The sequence below is a fragment of the Trachemys scripta genome, chromosome 1, assembly GCF_013100865.1.
Source record: "Trachemys scripta elegans isolate TJP31775 chromosome 1, CAS_Tse_1.0, whole genome shotgun sequence".
NCBI lineage: Eukaryota > Metazoa > Chordata > Testudines > Emydidae > Trachemys > Trachemys scripta.
The window spans coordinates 13,778,259-13,797,187 of record NC_048298.1 but is presented as its reverse complement, the minus strand read 5'-3'; the positions used below and the strand labels follow the sequence as shown (position 1 = coordinate 13,797,187).

The following is an 18,929-nucleotide window of genomic DNA, read 5'->3' as shown; positions in this document are numbered from 1 at the left end:
GCTGGAGAGGTTTTAGTTGGGGGCTGAAGGTGACAGCTAGTGGTGTTCTGTTATTTTCTTTGTTGGGCCTGTCTTGTAGGAGGTGACTTCTGGGTACTCGTCTGGCTCTGTCAATCTGTTTTTTCACTTCAGCAGGTGGGTATTGTAGTTTTAAGAATGCTTGATAGAGATCTTGTAGGTGCTTGTCTCTATCCGAGGGATTGGAGCAAATGCGGTTATATCTTAGAGCTTGGCTGTAGACAATGGATCGTGTGGTGTGTCCTGGATGGAAGCTGGAGGCATAAACCTACTGACCGCTACACTTACCTACATGTCACAGATCTTGGGAGACAGACCTGTCCTCGCTTACAGACAACCCCCCAACCTAAAGCAAATACTCACCAGCAACCACACATCACTGAACAAAACCACTAACCCAGGAACCTATCCTTGTAACAAACCCCGATGCCAACTCTGTCCACATATCTATTCAAGTGACATCATCATAGGACCTAATCACATCAGCCATACCATCAGGGGCTCGTTCACCTGCACATCTACCAATGTGATATATGCCATCATGTGCCAGCAATGCCCCTCTGCCATGTACATTGGCCAAACCGGACAGTCTCTACGCAAAAGAATTAATGGACACAAATCTGACATCAGGAATCAAAATACTCAAAAACCAGTGGGAGAACACTTTAACCTGTCTGGTCATTCAATGACAGACCTGCGGGTGGCTATATTACAACAGAAAAACTTCAAAAACAGACTCCAACGAGAGACTGCAGAGCTAGAATTGATATGCAAACTAGACACAATCAACTCCGGTTTGAATAAGGACTGGGAATGGCTGAGCCATTACAAACGTTGACTCTATCTCCCCTTGTAAGTATTCTCACACTTCTTATCACACTGTCTGTACTTGGCTAGCTTGATTATCACTTCAAAAGTTTTTTTTTTTTTTTTTTTTTTTCCTCTTAATTAATTGGCCTCTCAGAGTTGGTAAGACAACTCCCACCTGTTTATGCTCTCTGTATGTGTGTATATATATCTCCTCATTATATGTTCCATTCTATATGCATCCGAAGAAGTGGGCTGTAGTCCACGAAAGCTTATGCTCTAATAAATTTGTTAGTCTCTAAGGTGCCACAAGTACTCCTGTTCTTCTTTTTGCGGATACAGACTAACACGGCTGTTACTCTGAAACATGATATAAAGAAAGATTCAATGACAAAAAATTGCCTTTGAACAGTTTTTTTCCCAGCGTACCCTTTAGACATAGTTGGGATCCATCCTTCACAGAGAGCCTCCTGCTTTCAAGACTGTCCCTCAGGTTCTGGATGCCAAATCTCAGACACAAATTTGCTTTTAAAATGCTTTTTTCCTTAGTCCATGGTGACTCATGTGTATTCAGTGTGTGGAAATCCTCAGTTAATTTGAAAGCTGGGATGTCTCAATGTCTTTCCATTAACTTTCATGGTCCACCATTGTCTCTTCCTGGCTGGACCAGGATCATTACTTGGAACTGGTTTTGTGTAAACACCTGGAGGTGCCTCTCCTTGCTGTGAGGTATAGTTGAAATTGTAGTACAGATTACGAACACAGTTTTCTGTATGCATAAATATATAGCTTCATAACCACAGTGTGTGTGTATATATATATCTCATAATGACCAGCAAGTTCAGAACATTACAAACTTTTGTAAAAGACCTTACGTGATACACTTTTGTAGTATAATAATACAGTGTTACTGTTTGGTTCAGCTGTTCATTTCTGGGGTTTAAAACTTCTGTTCTCCCTTTGGGGTGTCTGTAGCTGATTATCACAGTGGGTAAACATAATTGTCAGTTGGGGTAAGCAGGTATTTGCTATATACCTGTATGTGATTCCAGTTCAAGCCCTGATCCATTAATTTAAAAAATAATGTATTTGCATAGTATGATCAGTTTTCTGTATCTTATGCTCAGCAGTAAAATGTGTCCACTTCCCCAATCTGGTATATGTGCTTGGAAAACAAAATGGGTCTTTTATCCTTTTAAAGACATTACTCTTGCTGTGTTGCATCACTTGTAGTTAGTACAAGTTTATAAGTCAAGATAAATAAAATACACCTTTTGCCCAAGGTTCTTTCTTGATTGCTCACTTTTGGTCTTGTCTGTGCTACAAAAATTCCCCATTGTTAGCTGTTCCCACTGGTAACACATGCTGTATCAGTACTAAATGTGGTTTCACTGTAAGCATTCAAGGACAACCCATGTTCACCATTTCAGAAACCGTGGTTAAAATCTGCTCAGGGGGGCCTTGATGTGGGAAGTTGCAGATGGCAGAGAAGCATTTGAAACATCTCATGAATTGGAAATATAGCAGATTAAGTAGATGTAGCCACTACAAGCTCTAGTACTGCCTTACAGTAAACACAAAAATCCAATTTTTTACTTAAATAGTATTATACAAATTGGATTGTAGGCTTATGTTAGCAGTAAAGGTGAACTGTGAAAAGGATTACTATCAGAGCAAATAATTTGGGGCCACCCCAAGGGAAAATCTGATCAGGTTTAAAGCCTTTCTTAGCAGTATCTAATATGTAGAATTGTGGCCTCTTGAGTTCTGATGGATATTTTTTAGCCTTAAGCTTTTCCTGCTGAGCATAAATTTTGTAATAAGGTCTCCAACTAGCTGTGTCTTACAATAATTGGCAGTCACACTGCAGCTAACTGGATCATTTCCTACCAATCACATGCAAGGATCCAGGTGGAAAATTGAAATGAGGACAAGTTCTTGGAAATCATAGGACTAGATCAGGGGTCGGCAACATATGGCACGCGGCTCGCCAGGATAAGCACCTTGGCGGGCCAGGCCAGTTTATTTACCTNCTGCCCTGAAGAACTTATAGCAGGGGTCGGTAACGTTTGGCACGCAGCTTGCCAGGGTAAGCACCCTGGCGGGCCGGGCCAGTTTATTTACCTGCTGATGCGGCAGGTTCGGCCGATCGTGGCCCCCACTGGCCGCGGTTCGCCGTCCCGGGCCAATGGGGGCGGCAAGAAGCGGCGTGGGCGAGGGATGTGCTGGCCGCAGCTTCCCGCTGCCCCCATTGGCCCGGGACGGCGAACCGCAGCCAGTGGGGGCTGCGATCGGCCGAACCTGCCGCATCAGCAGGTAAATAAACTGGCCCGGCCCGCCAGGGTGCTTACCCTGGTGAGCCGCGTGCTGAACGTTGCCGACCCCTGGCCTAGATTAAAAAAAATCTGAGTAGTGATAATGTAACCCACATACCTCCTGGGTGTGGTGTTCTGTCCCATCTAGTGGCAGCGAGACCACTTAAAGAGACAGTTAAATGAGTCTGTTCTACAGCCTTAGCTTTTACTGCATGAGCCTCCACAGCATGAGCTAAGCTCCAGAGGTCAATCCTGCCGGCCAATGAGCGGGGTCTGTCAGTGTTACAATAAGATAATTTTTTCTTTCCCGGGGGAATGTTTTGAGTCCTAAAAATCCTTTTTCTTTAACTTTCACTCCCTTCCAAAGCTCTGTGTCACAGTGACCAGCAGAAGAAGGCTGGAAAAGATTTGATTAGAATTGCCCACTAATGGGCCATGGGATCGTTAAAGAGGGCACTATAGGGCATGGGATTGGCAGGTCAAGGCTTGAGATCTAAACTTGTTTCTCATGTAGTAGCTCGTTCTGGGCTCAGCTGACGTGGAGCTATCTCTGGAGATGAAATATTGTTGAGTCTCATTTTATGGCAAAGGAGTAACAAAAATGCAAAAATAAGTAAAAACTGCCTTTGATATATATTGGTTGTGTTTGTTGTGTTCTCTCATAGTGTAATGTCTGTTTTGTAGCTCATTCATGTCATAATTGTACTTGCCTTCACATCAAAGTCTATACAGTCCTTTGGGTTGATGTGCAAGAAAATGTCTGATTTCAAAGTGGAAGAAAATCGAATGTCCATTTGATTACATTATTTTATATTTTACATAAAGAAATTCCTCAAGTATCCATCTGAACTCAATTTTTTTTTAATCCGGATAAATCCCGAACTGCCACTTTCTGCTTCTTGTAGAGCTACTAGGGGCTTGTATTATTAGCAGAACTACTATACGTTATTTTACGGATTGAGATGAGTTTTCATAGAGGAGGAAACTTTAAAAATGAGAACATTTTATATCACGATATATGCTTGGGCTGGTATTTTCTATGTTTTTTCTGTATTAGGGAGGATTATTTGTATAAAGCTTTCGTCTCAGCATGGTATCTCCTGATGTGAAGTGCAACACAAGTTATTTCCATAGCAACAAATTCTATGATTTAGTATTTTGGGCTGTGAAGAAAACAAACTTTCTTTTTATTAAATGCACACACCTCTGGTAATGAATAACATGCTAAGAAAAAAATAAATCCACATGTTGTACCTTTCTGATCGTTTTTCAGTAAGAAATATTAGAAATTTGTCTCCTGATAACCATGGTTTTGAAGAAAAGGTCTTTAGTTATTGTACAGTCATAATACTTTATCTTCTATGTCCCCTTCTAGCCTTAGTGATATCCAGGTGTTCTAAAAACACCTCTAAATTAAACTATATAGTGCCTCTGGGGGGTAGGTGAGTCAGTTACCTATTTACAGATAGGGAAACTGTCTGGCCCAGAGCGGGAATTTTACTTGCAGTAATTCAGGAAGTCTGACAGAGCCAGGAATAGAACACAGATCATCTAACTCCTCCTGTACCTTAGCAACTAGACTTGCTTCCTTTCTAATTGTTATTTATACAGCACCAAAAGCATGTTAGGCACTTTACTATACACAGTCCTTGATCGAAGAAGTTTGTAACTTAATTTAAAAAGTGAGTGCAACAAAGTGGGGCGGAGATGGTGAAGGAAAGAAGAAAGGAAAGATCATGGCTATAATATTATTACATGATTTCATAGGCTTATTATGGTGCTGATCCAGCAAAGGACTTAAACGTATGCTTAATTTTAAGCACATGAATAGTCCTAGAGCGGTCAATGGGATTAATCACGTGTTCGATGTTTAACATGTGCTTAAATGCTTTGCTTGTCCTTTATTACTCCTGGGCAGGAGCGCTGTCAGCTTTTCCGCCGCTCTAGGCGGCGGAAAGTCCCACCCCGAAAGGCCGCCCCCCCCCCCCCCCCCCCACAGAGGCAGCGGAAGGTCCCGCCGCCGAAATACCGTCGCGGTCGCCGCCCCCCAAATTGTAGCGCCCTAGGCGACTGCCTAGGTCGCCTAATGGGTTGCGCCGGCCCTGCTTCTGGGGGAATTCTGTGCTACTGCGCAATGCAGAATTTTGCAGAAATTAACGTGCGCACAAAATTTCATTTCCCCCACTAAAATGGGCTGCAGTGCTGCTAGCCACCACTAGGGGCCACTGGACTCGGCAGAGCCCAGCTTGCACATAGAAGACAGTGCTGGGGAGAGGGAGAGGGTTCCTGGCAGCTGCAGTTTCCAGCGTGCCCTGAGGGAAGGAGGGCGGCATGCAGGAAACTCTTTGCAAGCCTGAGACATCAGGCTATTTTTCCCTCTTGGATCCCTGGGCTCTGGGAGGAAAGGGGGACGGGCGTCTGGGCAAGGAGGGGCCTGCAGCTGGGCTCTGAGGAGAAGAGGGTTCGGGTGTATTGGCTGGGGTGGGGCCGCAGGTGGGCTCTGGGCGGGACGCGTTGTGGGTGTCTGGTCCCCTGGCTGGGCTCTGGGGGAGAGAGGAGGGGACAGAGAAATAGGAACTAGGTTATCATAGTAGTTTCTTTAACTCTCTACACCCAAGGGAATTTGTGTGTGTCTTTGTTATTAGACATACTTGCTGACAGATATTTTGAAATAAATTACCAAAATAATTGACACTGGCATGATTATATAGTGTTATTTTGACAAATAAAAATGTCAGAATTTTAAGATAGTGTGCAGAATTTTTATTTTTTTGGTGCAGAATGTCCCCAGGAGTACTTTATGCACATCCTGTGATGGTACCACTGTTCTATTTTTTAAATTTAGTTGGCGCTTCAGGTTTTTCATTTTGAAGGCTCCTTTGTAACATTAATTCTTATTTTACTCCTCCATTGTAAGTAGGCATTGTCAGCATTTTACTCTTGGAAAAACAGACAGGGATGTCCACAGAGGAAGTGTCAGAGCTGAAATCAGAGTTCTGGAGCCCCTGGTTCCCAGATCTGTGCTCCTATCTTACTCCTCTCTAAAAATGGATCTATATCGTGCATATATGTAAAGAGACTTCTCAGCTGATATAAAATACTCCTATAGCTCTAGCACAGACACCAATATTCCTGTTCTTTGGTATCTGTCTTATTGTTGGTATGTTTTGAAATTTAGGTAGTTTTTCCCATCGTCCCTTCTAAAATAACCCCCAAATTTATAGCATCAGGACCCATGGAGAATTTCAAAAAATTATAGCTCAGTGAGCTAGTACTAAACCATTTTAAAAGGACTACAGGACTTGCTGTATTAATTCAAAAAGGAACAGTCTTTTTAGTCTTTGCAGTGCAGCAGTGAACTTTCTACTTTCATTGATACTGACGATGATGAGTATTTTTAAGTCGCCGACATGTTTGTTTTTCTGTACTGCTGCCTATCTTAGGTTTTGCTATGTAAAAAGAGAGAGATTGAAACAAAGGCATTTACAGAAAGGAATATATTTAATAACAAGTCTGAGAGCACCAAGGGGTCTGAAAACCACCTTCTTCTTCGAGTAGTAGGTGTTCGCGCCCCCTGCACCTCAGATCAGAGATTTTAGATAGTAGGGTCTGTTTGGTCTGCATGTGCTTTCCCCATCTCACACCCTGCATTGGGGCTAGATAGTGCTGGGTGAGCAAACCACCCCCTCAGTTCCTTCTCAACCGTCTCAGCCTGCGATGGAGCCTCAGCAGCATCCACATTGATAATATCTCAGTTACATCTTACTTTCTGGTTCGAGTTAGTGTTAGTTCATAGAGTTTCCATTAGTTTGTGTTACTACTCCCCCTTTTTTCCTTTTTTTTTTCCTGAACCTTCTCCCCCCATACACAACCTCTCTTTTTTTTTTTTCTCCCTCTTGTTATTTGAATAGCTAACTCACTGTCCTTAGTTATTTTTCCTTGTCTCTTCCCTTTGGGGAAGTGAAACCCGGACAGAGCATGCCTGGCTCTCCCAGGTTTAAATGTTGCTTCTCCTGCTCTGAAGCAATCCTGATCCGTGATGGGCATTCCCACCACATTCACCGCTTCGGGGAGTCACACATGCCTCAGAGGTGTACTTTCTGCCTTAAATTAAAATCAAGAGCCGGAAAGAACCTTGAGCTAAAACTCCAGCTACTAATGGTAGAAAGTTCACTCTGACCAGCCTCTGATCCTGGCCCAGGAACCCGCCATACAGTGGTCCCTGATTAGGCTGAGTCTATTGACTTCCTTGGCTCAACACTCTCCAGCGGCTTCGAAGATTAAATCTTTGAATTCCTCTCAAAAAGTGGGCTACAAATTCTCTGGGTAGAGAATCTGCTGCAAAGAGACAATCCCCAACAAGGGGCACCAACTGATCTCCGACTCGGCACCCACAAGGCTGCTGGGTCCTCAGGTACAGGTATGGCCAGCAAATCTAAAGACTCCAAAGGTTCAGACTCCAGAAGATTGGTACCATCGAGTGAATGGAGTGGTAGAGAGAAAACCAGTTCCTCTAAATCGATAATGACAGAGTACTGTAGGACTTGGGTACCAAGTATTTTGGCTCTGCAAAAGACCAGATCAACACCTTCTAGTCCTTCATCGGAGCACAGGAGACCTCCAGTACCATTGGTTCCTTCTATATTGGCTACTTCCGCTCATCTTACCTCAACGGTACTGCCCACCATTCCAGTACAGCAGGAATTCTGATTTTCTTGGGACTTGCTGGTTTAAGAAACGCCTGAATTGCCCTTGCTTGTCACCGACAGGTTCTAAGTACCAATCCCATCTCACTTTCCTGGCATGCGTGCTGTACTGATGGAGTCTCCCTCAGCATCCATAACTGCTCCACCTCTGCCGGAGGAGGAGGACGACGACAACAACAGTTTCTCTTCAGTCTCTGTTGAAGGCTCTCCATTCTATTACCAGGGACCAAGCCAACCAGAAACCTCTGCAGAACCAGCTTACTGCAACTAGAGACACGGCCCACCTTGTTGGTATGGTTGATTTTGCATCCCTGCCCATCCTGGATAATAGCTATTGATGGACCTATCCTCCATGAACTTATCTAGTTCTTTTTTGAACCCTGTTATAGTCTTGGCCTTCACAACATCCTCTCACAAAGAGTTCCACAGGTTGACTCCACATTGTATGAAGAAATACTTCCTTTTGTTTGTTTTAAACCTGCTGCGTATTAATTTCATTTGGTGCCCCCTAGTTCTTGTGTAATAACACTTCTTTATTTACTTTCTCCACACCAGTCATGATTTTATAGACCTCTATCATATTGCCCCTTAGTCATCTCTTTTCGAAGCTGAAAAGTCCCAGTCTCGTTAATCTCTCCTCATACAGAAGCTGTTCCATACCCCTAATCATTTTTGTTGCCTTTTTCTGAACCCTTTCCAATTCCAGTATATCTTTTTTGAGATGAGATGACAACATCTGCACACAGTAATCAAGATGTGGGCATACCATGGATTAATATAGAGGCAATATATTTTTTTCGTCTTATTATCTATCCCTTTCCTAATGATGCCCAACATTCTGTTCGCTTTTTTGATTGCCGTTGCACATTGAGTGGATGTTTCCAGAGAACTAGTCACAATGACTCCAAGATCTTTTTCTTGAGTGGTAACAGCTAATTAGACCCCATCATTTTATATTTATAGTTGAGATTGTTTTTACTTTGCATTTCTCAACATTGAATTTCATCTGCCATTTTGTTGCCCAGTCACCCAGTTTAGTGAGATCCCTTTGTGACTTTTTGCAGTCTGATTTGGACTTAATTATCTTGAGTAGTTTTGTATCATCTGCAAATTTTGCCACTTCACTGTTTCACCCTTTTTCCAGATCATTTATGAATACATTGAACAGTACTGGTCCCAGTACAGACCCCTGGGGGACACCACTATTTACTTCTCTCCATTCTGAAAACTGACCATTTATTCCTACCCTTTGTTTCCTATCTTTTAACCAGTTACTGATCCATGAGAGGACCTTCCCTCTTATCCCATAACCGCTTACTTTGCTTAAGAACCTTTGGTGAGGGACCTTGTCAAAGGCTTTCTGAAAGTCTAAGCTCAGTATAACCACTGGTTCACCCCATCAAGGGCACGGGTAACCTCTTCCCACAAATCCAGGTGACCTGTACTGACATGGGACCTCAACTTTGTCCTCAGGTGTCTAACCAGATCCCCCCCTTTGAACCCATGACCACCTCCTCACTTCTACACCTCTCTAGGAAAACTACATTTCTAGTAGCCTTACTTCTGCTCGAAGTGTGGGAGAGATACCCTCATCCCTTACAGTCTTTTTCAAAGACAAGGTTACACTATGACCACACCCAAGGTGTAAGGGTGTGGACTCACCCCTGTGGCACCTCCTGCTGGTCGATCTCAGGACTTAGCTCGTCCAAGCTCCGGAGCACCCTCTGCAGGCTGGTGATACACTTTACCTCACTCTGGCCCCTGTGTCCCTCCCAGGACCCAGTGCCCCATTATCTGGGGTGCTGCCTCCTGGCAGTAACCCCACACTTCTGGGTCTCCCCCTCCCAGGGGAACCCCCACCCACTATCCCCACTTCGCCTCAGTCTTGGCTATTGCCAGTCATCACTTAGCCCCTGTTCACTGGGGCAGACTGCAGTGTATCAGCCACTCATCACAGGCAAAGGTGTTTGGACCTGCTGCCTCTGCCTACCCGTGGGCTGCCCCCTGCAACCTAGTACCTAATAGGCCTTACCAGGCCTGCAATCTGGGGTTTTCCTAGGCCAGAGCTCCCCAGCTCCTTTGGCCTTTCCCCCAGCCCCGCTCTACCGTAGGTACACATGTACGCTCCCTAGCAGCCAGGCCCTTCTCCCTCTAAAGGCAGAGAGAGAGTGCTGAGCTCCTGGCTCCCAGCCTTTTTATACAGGCCAGCTGTGGCCTGATTGGGGTGTGGCCCAGCTGCAGCCGCCTCCCCAATCAGCCCAGCTTTTAGAGCTGCAGCCCTCTCCAGGGCTGCTTTTACCCCTGCAGCCTTCTTTCAGGGCTGATTTCAAGCCCTTCAGGGCAGGAGCGGGTGTCCACCCCGCTACACAAGGTTTCTACTGAAAATATCTTTGCACTTCCATATAAACTGGATTATCCACTTCCCAATCTTCTTTCTGAAACCACACTGGGACAAAAGGAAGGCGACATTATACACGCTCAATGTCAGGAGATCATTAGCCTTATATTTAGATAGACTAAGCCCTTCAAGGAGTCTCCCAGACAATTTCTCTCTATTGCGGACAGATCTAAGGGATCCTCAATCTCTTAAAAAAGACTATCTAGATGGATATTGGGCTGCATTACCTATTGCTCTCATGATCTTCAACCTCCTTCTAGACTTTTCTGATTAGCAGGGCAAGACTACAGTGAAAGAATGTAAACTATTCTTCTCTTTGACTAGACCACTTGGGCTTCACTAACAGCTTTTGTATGTGGGAATGAAAAAGTACTGGAAACCTGAGTTTTGATGATAGCTAGATTTGATGCTCTAGGTTACTATGCATAGGCAAGCTAAGATTTGGATACATCCTTAAATGGTGTGATTGATTCCTATTTGGTTTCTTAATACATAATCATCCAAAGTTAGGTGATACCTTTAGGCCCTAGTCATGTACTGTGGTATTCTATTTGCGATCTAGTATCTTGTCATCCCAAAATCTAGCTGCCAACACTGGAGTATACAATGGGAAATATAAATACCAGAGGTTATACCACTGAAAGTAAATATGGAATCCCAGTTTAATTTTTGCTGATTCTCACCATGTTGTAAAAAGTGTGTAAGAAGTCTTTATTGATTGACTGTGCTAATTTAAATAATATTTCAACTCATTTTTTATTTGTATTACTGTAGTACCTAGGGGCCTTAATCATAGACCGGGGCCCCATTGTGCTAATCACTGTACAATCACAGAATTTATGTTTAGTAACTGAAAAGCTTATTAAGTAGAATCATAATATGAATAAATAGGAGCTTTATAAGTTTCACTAAGATAAAACTTAAATGTCTCTTAAATCCTCTTCATATGATCCTTAGAGAAACATAGATGAAAATTAAATGAGCTTTACGATGGTCATGCGGAATGAACTGCTTAATTTCAAGCTTTCACCTGCGTTTTTAAGATGGCTGCAAAAAAAATTGTCATAGTCATAAAGTTTAAGGGACCACTGATCATCTAGTCTGACCTCCAGTATATCATAGGCCACCACCATCACCCAGGACCTGCACACTAAACCCAATAACGGAAATGAGTCCAAAGTAAATGAGGCCCACAGGAAACTAGACTTACGTGCGACTAGGAGGGACTGAGGTTCACCAGTGCTTAAGGGCCCTCCAATGGCAGGGAAATTATTGAATTAGAAATACTCAGATAGTCCTGGCATGTGACCCATGCCCACACGCTATAGAGGAAGGCGAAAAACCCCCAAGGTCATTGCCAGTCTGACCTAGGAGCAAATTCCTTTTTGACCCCACATATGGCGATGAGTTAGACCCTGAAAGTGTGAGCAAGAACCAGCCAGCCAAGCCCCTGAGAGTGCAAGAATGCTTGGTGCCACCTCAAAGCCCTAGCCCACCCAGCCCCATGTCCCATCTCCAGTTTTGGCCGTCCCTGATGCTTCTGAGGAAGGAGATTTTAAAAACCTTCCAGAATACATTGCAGGGAAAACAATCTCTTCCTGACCTCTCCCAGTTGCCAGCCGAAACCCTGAAGCATGAGCTTTTGGAACATAAGACAAAAACTGGAAATTAGCCCTAGGGCGGTTGAGTTCTACCCCCAACCATCACAAGCAACATACTTGTAATTTTATTTCTCTGCACTCTGCCTCCAACCACCCATCACTTACACTATGAAGACTTTTGGCATGAGGGAAATTTAATAGCTTCATGAGAAACATTTTTCACATAAGTTTTATTTGTTTCTAGGAACAAATGATGAGAAAGAAACAAGCCATGCATCTCGACGCACGGTATGTCACAATGGTGGAGAATGCGTACTACTACTGTAATCCCCCTCCTGCTGAAAAAACTGTGAGGAAGAAACGCCCACCTCTGCAGGAGTATATTCGTAAGCTTCTTTACAAGGATCTCTCCAAGGTCACCACTGAGAAGGTGAATCCATGTGAAATCTTGATGTGGTAGATGGCAGTATGTGTGACATGACACAACTCTTCCTCTTAAATTATTTATTACAAGAACAATAATTATAGGTACTCATTTAGAACCTGAGAGTGAAAGGATGAGTTGTTGCTAGGAAAGAAGGCTTCTGCTTGACCCATATAAATGATTGAGGTTGAAAAGATGGGAAGAGGTTTTGAATTATCCAGATCTGACATATGTTTTGAAGGATCCAAGAAAGTTGGAACACAGCAAGTGTCTGAGGGCAGGATTGAGATTAATGTTTAATACTCCCAGGAGAGGAGAAACTGCTTCTGGATCAGGATTATATTAGAGACGGGCACACTGTTTGAGCTATTAAAATCAGAGGCCATGTGTATGCTAACAAGGCAAGATATTTTAAGGTGAGTCAATGGGGATGTCCAGGTAGAGCTCCAGCCATGATTTTAGTCTTCCAGGAAGAGACGAGGAGTAGGTCTGAGAATATACAAGTCCCAGAAAAGAACACTGTGGTTTCTCATCAAGTCACGCTGGGTGATGAGGCTCTCAAACTCTAAAGGTACACCAGTCTTATTCTAAGACGTCTGCAGGGAGTGTCTACAGTATCTCTGGGGTATAATCTTGGATGTCTATTAGACCAGTGGTTCTCAACCTTTCCAGACTCCTCTTTCAGGAGTCTGATTTATCTTGCATACCCCCACATTTCACCTCACTTAAAAACTGCTTACAAAATCAGACACAAAAATACAAGTGTCACAGTACACTATTACTGAACAATTGCTTACTTTCCCATTTTTACCATATCATTATAAAATCAGCTGGAATATACATATTGTACTTCCATTTCAGTGTATAGTATATAGAGCCATATAAATATTTCATTGTCTGTATGAAATTTTTGTATGGATTTTGCTAGTGCTTTTTATGTAGCCTGTTGTAAAACTAGGCAAATATCTAAATGAGTTGATGTACCCCCTGGAAGACCTCTGCGTACCCCAAGGGGTACATGTACCCCTGGTTGAGAATCACTGTGTTAGATATCCAGTGCTGAGTGAATACGGTACCAAAGCATCTGGGAGAGGTGTTTCCATCCTGCACAGTGTTTGCATTAAGTCAGCCCAAATGTATTCCGTACCTTTTTATAAGTGGTCTAGGTTTCTGTCTCCCTTTATGCTTTTAATAGTACAAGGCAAAATAAATAACACCCGTATATAAATTAAGGATCAGATCCTCTGTTGGTGTAAATTGGTGGAGATTCGTTAGCAGCAATGGAACTCCACCAGTTTATGCCAGTTGAGAATCTAACCCTAAAAGTTCAGGGTATATTGAACTCCTTGTTTTTATTCTGTAGTCTTCACTTTCCACATTAAAACAATTTCTATGCGTAGCTTGGATGTTAAGGTTCATGTCTGGTTTCAGATCAGCTTTACTTAAGTTGTGACTCTGTTTACTTTGTTCAAGAGAAGTGTAGAATTTTGTTTTAATCTTAGGTTTTTTTCAGTGCCATTCCAATATTATAGTGCTGCTCTTCTGAGTCCCATTACAAGTATCCGCTAATTTCCATGGATTTTAGGAAAAAGGGGATAAAGTGCCAGCTTCACTGATGAAGTGGTGCTTCCTGCTATCTGAGCCTTTCAAAAGAAGATGGACTTGGGGTTTGTAGTGAGGTAGTTGTTCTAAACCTTTCTACTCCCGGTAACATGATTTCTTACTGGCTTCCTGAATGATTGAGAGCGCTTCGATAAATTACAAGCTGGAAAGGACCACCAGTCTTCTCATGGAGTAAGGTTTAGATTAGGTACCCATGGCTTGGGATATATATCCATTAGATTTACTTCATTTGGGTAACACACGAATCCACTTCTGAATAAGTGAGGGTATTTCTTTAGAAAGAGGCCACAAATATTATTTGGGGGTGGCATTTGTAATGACTATAAGATATAATTGGTTCCATTTACATATAAATCCACCCAACTTTGCCTACTGACTTGTTAATAGTGTTTTACAAATCCTGTTTAGGTCCTGAGACAGATGCGCAAATTGCCCTGGCAGGATCCTGAAGTGAAAGATTATGTTATATGTTGTATGATCAACATCTGGAATGTGAAATACAATAGTATTCACTGTGTAGCTAACCTCTTAGCAGGGTTGGTACTTTACCAAGAGGATGTTGGAATTCATGTTGTGGATGGAGTGCTAGAGGATATTCGCCTAGGCATGGAGGTAAAATATATACATATATATTATAAGTTCATTCACTTGTTTCACAGAAACATTAAAATAAAACATTTCTAAATATAATTTAAAAATAGAAATAGAGATTATGGAAAATGTTTTTCATTGCTTGATTGATTACTTTTCTACCTACCTGCCAGCTGCTTTCTTTAAAATCAATCATAAAGTCAGAATAAAATGAGAGAGGGTTATTAGGGTAGTTACTTCATTCCCTTGCCATAGTAAGATTGTTCCCTATGCACTATTTATAATGCTTTTCTAGTCTAATATTTAAATGTCTGAAGCCATGGATTTTCATATCATTTTCTTTGGAAGTCCATAATTTGATAGAGCTCACAGCTATCAAAAGATTTTTCTAGATATGTTTTAAAAAAAAAGCCAAATTCCAGAAAAATTCTTTTAAATAATACAGGACTGGGCTTCATTCAAACCTTTATGATATCTATTGATTGGCCAGGTTATATGGCTATCTGCAATACATAGATAGAACACAGAGTTACTTCGGGCTCTATTGTAACAAATTATATCAAGGAGTGACAATATTATTTAAAGCAAAAACGTACTTTTTTAGTTTACATTTCTGTAATGGAGACTGTAAGGCTCCTTAGTAATTCCTATTGTGTCCACATGTATAAAAGTAAATGTGTGTTTTGCACTAAACTAGTAAATGTTGGGTTTTGTTCAAGGTTAACCAGCCAAAGTTTAATCAGCGACGGATCAGCAGTGCCAAGTTCTTGGGAGAACTTTACAATTACCGAATGGTCGAGTCAGCTGTAATATTTCGAACTCTATATTCATTTACATCATTTGGTGTGAACCCTGATGGTACTGCTAGTCCACTGGACCCTCCAGAACATCTTTTTCGAATTAGACTGGTCTGCACCATCCTTGATACCTGTGGGCAATATTTTGACAGAGGTTCCAGCAAACGGAAGCTTGATTGCTTCCTTGTGTACTTTCAGGTATTAATAAACTTAACTTTGTGTTTAAAATTAACTTTGGGTGATGGGTGTATCTTCGCATGGTCCTAAAGATTTATCTATACAGTATCTAGAATCTGTACACTTAGGTTTTTATCATTTGGGCTCCAATTCAGCAAGGGATTTAAATGTGTTTAAATTTAAGCACATGAGCAGTCCTGTAGATTTCCCTGGGACTATTCACATGCTTAAGTTGAGCACATGCTTAAATACTCTGCTGAGTTGAGGCCTGAGGGTACGTCTTCACTACCCGCTGTATCGGCGGGTAGCAATCGATTCATCCGGGATCAATATATCGCGTCTCGTTAAGACGCGATATATCAATCCCCGAACGCACTCACCGTCGACTCCAGAACTCCACCAGAGCGAGCGGCAGTAGCGCAGTCGATGGGGGAGCCGCGGCCATCGATCCCGCGCTGTCTGGACCCCAGGTAATTCAATCCAAGATACTTCGACTTCAGCTACGCTATTCGTGTAGCTGAAGTTGCGTATCTTGGGTCGATCCCCCCGCCCGCCCCAGTGTAGACCAGCCCTGACTGTGAACTCTACAAGCTCTGTAATGATTTTTTTAAAATCCCTTCTGATGTTCATAGTTTTAATGAGAGATTTTTGAAATGGCATTAAAATGTCAAATGTAACTGGATGATGCCATGGTAACTCCATGGAATATTCTGAAACATTCACGGACTTTAGAGTGCTTGTGTTAATCTCTTTTTTAAATTTAATTTAGAAGGACAAAAGAAAAACAGGGAATTTAAAAGATAACTGCAGTGGAGGAGTATTGGCATTAGGGCTGTCAACTGATTAAAAAAATTAATTGTGATCTACATTTTCAAATATATTGATTTCAATTAAAACACAGAATACAAAGTGCACAATGCTCACTTTATATTTATTTTTGATTACAAATATTTGCACTGTAAAAATACAAAAGAAATAGTATTTTTCAGTTCACCTAATACAAGTACTGTAGTGCAATCTCTTTATCATGAAAGTTGAACGTACAAATGTAGAATTATGTACAAAAAAAACTGCATTCAAAAATAAAACAATGTAAAAACAAATCTCTTGTTTGTGAAAAATGTCTTCCCTTTTAAAAAAGAATATGATTTGTATGGCTGCATTTGTACAAGAATTAAAGAGGGATTTTGAAATTCACAAAGGGCAGGTAGGTGCCCATTTCCCATTGAAAATCTGCCCCTAAAAAGGGTATTTTCATTCTGTTCCTATTTTTTATAATATTTTCAGTTGCCGTAGATGATTTATTTGGTTATGTAATTTAAAATCTGGATTGTCACTTTAAAACTCTGTATGGATTTTTTTATTTTAGGGATTTTCTTTGAATTGTTTCAAACTGTTTTAGCAGGATACATGAATTTAGTATGTTTTTAGTGACTTGTATGCATCTACATTTTCTTTAATGTTTTGGTTATGTCTTTTTTTCTTGGTAAAATAGCTTCAGTCAACATGAAGTACATTACGTATATAACATGAGGATGTTTTGTATTTCAGAGGTATGTTTGGTGGAAGAAGAATTTGGACGTTTGGACAAAAGACCATCCATTTCCTATTGACATTGACTATATGATCAGTGATACGCTAGAACTGCTGAGACCAAAGATAAAACTCTGCAATTCTCTGGAAGAATCTGTCAGGCAGGTACAAGATTTGGAACGAGAATTCTTAATAAAACTAGGTAAGAAATAGTACATCATCAAAGCCAGTTGTTCGTCTTTTACGCTGTCGTTATTATTATTATTATTACTACTACTATCACTATCCCCCGGTGATGGATCACTACAAAAACTAATTTCCCCCCTGCTGTTACTCACACCTTCTTGTCAGCTGTTTGAAATGGGCCACCTTGATTACATTGAACTCATTAGCACTACAAAAGTGATTTTCCTCCCTTCTTGTCAACTTTGAGAATAGCCCACTTGCACCTTAATTGAATTGGCTTGTTAGCACTGACCCCCCTGACTTGGTAAGGCAACTCCCATCTTTTCATGTGCTGTGTATTTATACCTGCCTCTGTATTTTCCACTCCATGTATCTGATGAAGTAGGTTTTAGCCCACAAAAGCTTATGCCCAAATAAATTTGGTTAGTCTCTAAGGTGCCACAAGGACTCCTCGTTGTTTTTGCTGATACAGACTAAGAGCTACCACTCTGAAAACTATCCCTCGGGTGTTTTTTAACCTTTTTCTGCATTTCCTGACCTGTTCTGAATCCGGGTAACATATTAATTTGATGTATCTAAAGAAACACTAAAGACGAAGGTGACTATGGTTTTTATTTATGATGACTGGTAGAAAAGGAAAAGGAAAACCACCAACTCTAACTTTGTTAGTACACAAGAGCTTTTGGCTGCTTTGATACAGTATTTAGTGCATCCAGCAGTCCTGGTGGCTGAGTAGCTCATCACACACAAGCATATCCATTGGTTCTATTACCTGGACTCCTTTAAGGTATATGGGACCATTACAGTCAAACACTGGACTTGTAGAACAAGTAGGGTGGCCTGGTGTCCGGTTTTTGCCTGGAAAGTCCAGTTGAAAAGGGGACCTGACAATGTCTGGTTACTACGAGCGGGAGAGGCGCCAGGTCATCACCCGTTCCAGCCTCCTACTCAGCCGGGGCCACTTCCTACCTTCTTTGGGTCCCAGCTCTGCAGGAAAATCCCTCGTGACCCGGGAGGTGGGGATGGGAGGGGAAGAGCAGCGAGGGATGCAGGGGAGGGGGCCTATGGGGAAGAGGCAGGACGGGAGATTCCGGCACTCCTGTTGGAGTGTCCGGTTTTTAAATATTACCAAGTCGGCAAACCTAAGAACAAGGCATTCAAATAAGCATGAAATGAGTATTGTAATACCGAGTCATTGAAATGAACAGTTGTGCCTATTAATGTGGTCTAGTGTATATTATGTGAAACTGGGGGTCATTTGAGTTCTGTTCCTCAGTCTTGACATGTGACCTTAGACAACTCCCTTGACCCCTTTCATTCAGTTTTCCTTCTGCGTTACCTGCCTCATAGCAGTTGAAGCTTAAATTGATTGAAAACCATCTTGATAGTCTTCAAGGAAAGACAATGAGGAGTGTTAGTGTATTTGTTGTTTGTATCTCCATAGGCACACTCAAGAATGCATATAGAGGGGCAGCTGGGCTCCAGTGGACTAAGCATAAGGATGGGTGTCAAGATCTGTGTAACATCCCTGACTTTGCTACGCCACCTTCGGCATTTCAGAAAATCTCTCTGCCCCTCATTTACACCATTCCATAAAATGGAGATAAAATTATTTACTAAACCACCTATTGGAAGAGCTTTGAAATATACAGTTCTTTTCATCCGTAGAAGTGTGGTGTTAGCCTGTCTCCAGTGAATACTTCAGTAGATGAGGAAAATGGTGCTTTGGGCATCTTTTTCAGCACTCTAGGAA

General features: G+C 41.9%; 1 protein-coding gene across 1 annotated transcript in view; it reads left to right on the top strand.

Moving 5' to 3' along the window:
* Positions 1–18,929, top strand: part of UPF2 (UPF2 regulator of nonsense mediated mRNA decay) — a gene marked incomplete in the record, with an annotated part of 129,622 nt that overhangs the window by 58,420 nt on the left and 52,273 nt on the right. The window contains 4 exon segments of the mRNA XM_034764851.1: positions 12,090–12,275; positions 14,301–14,504; positions 15,203–15,478; positions 17,009–17,192. Coding sequence (XP_034620742.1) covers positions 12,090–12,275; positions 14,301–14,504; positions 15,203–15,478; positions 17,009–17,192 — 850 coding nt within the window.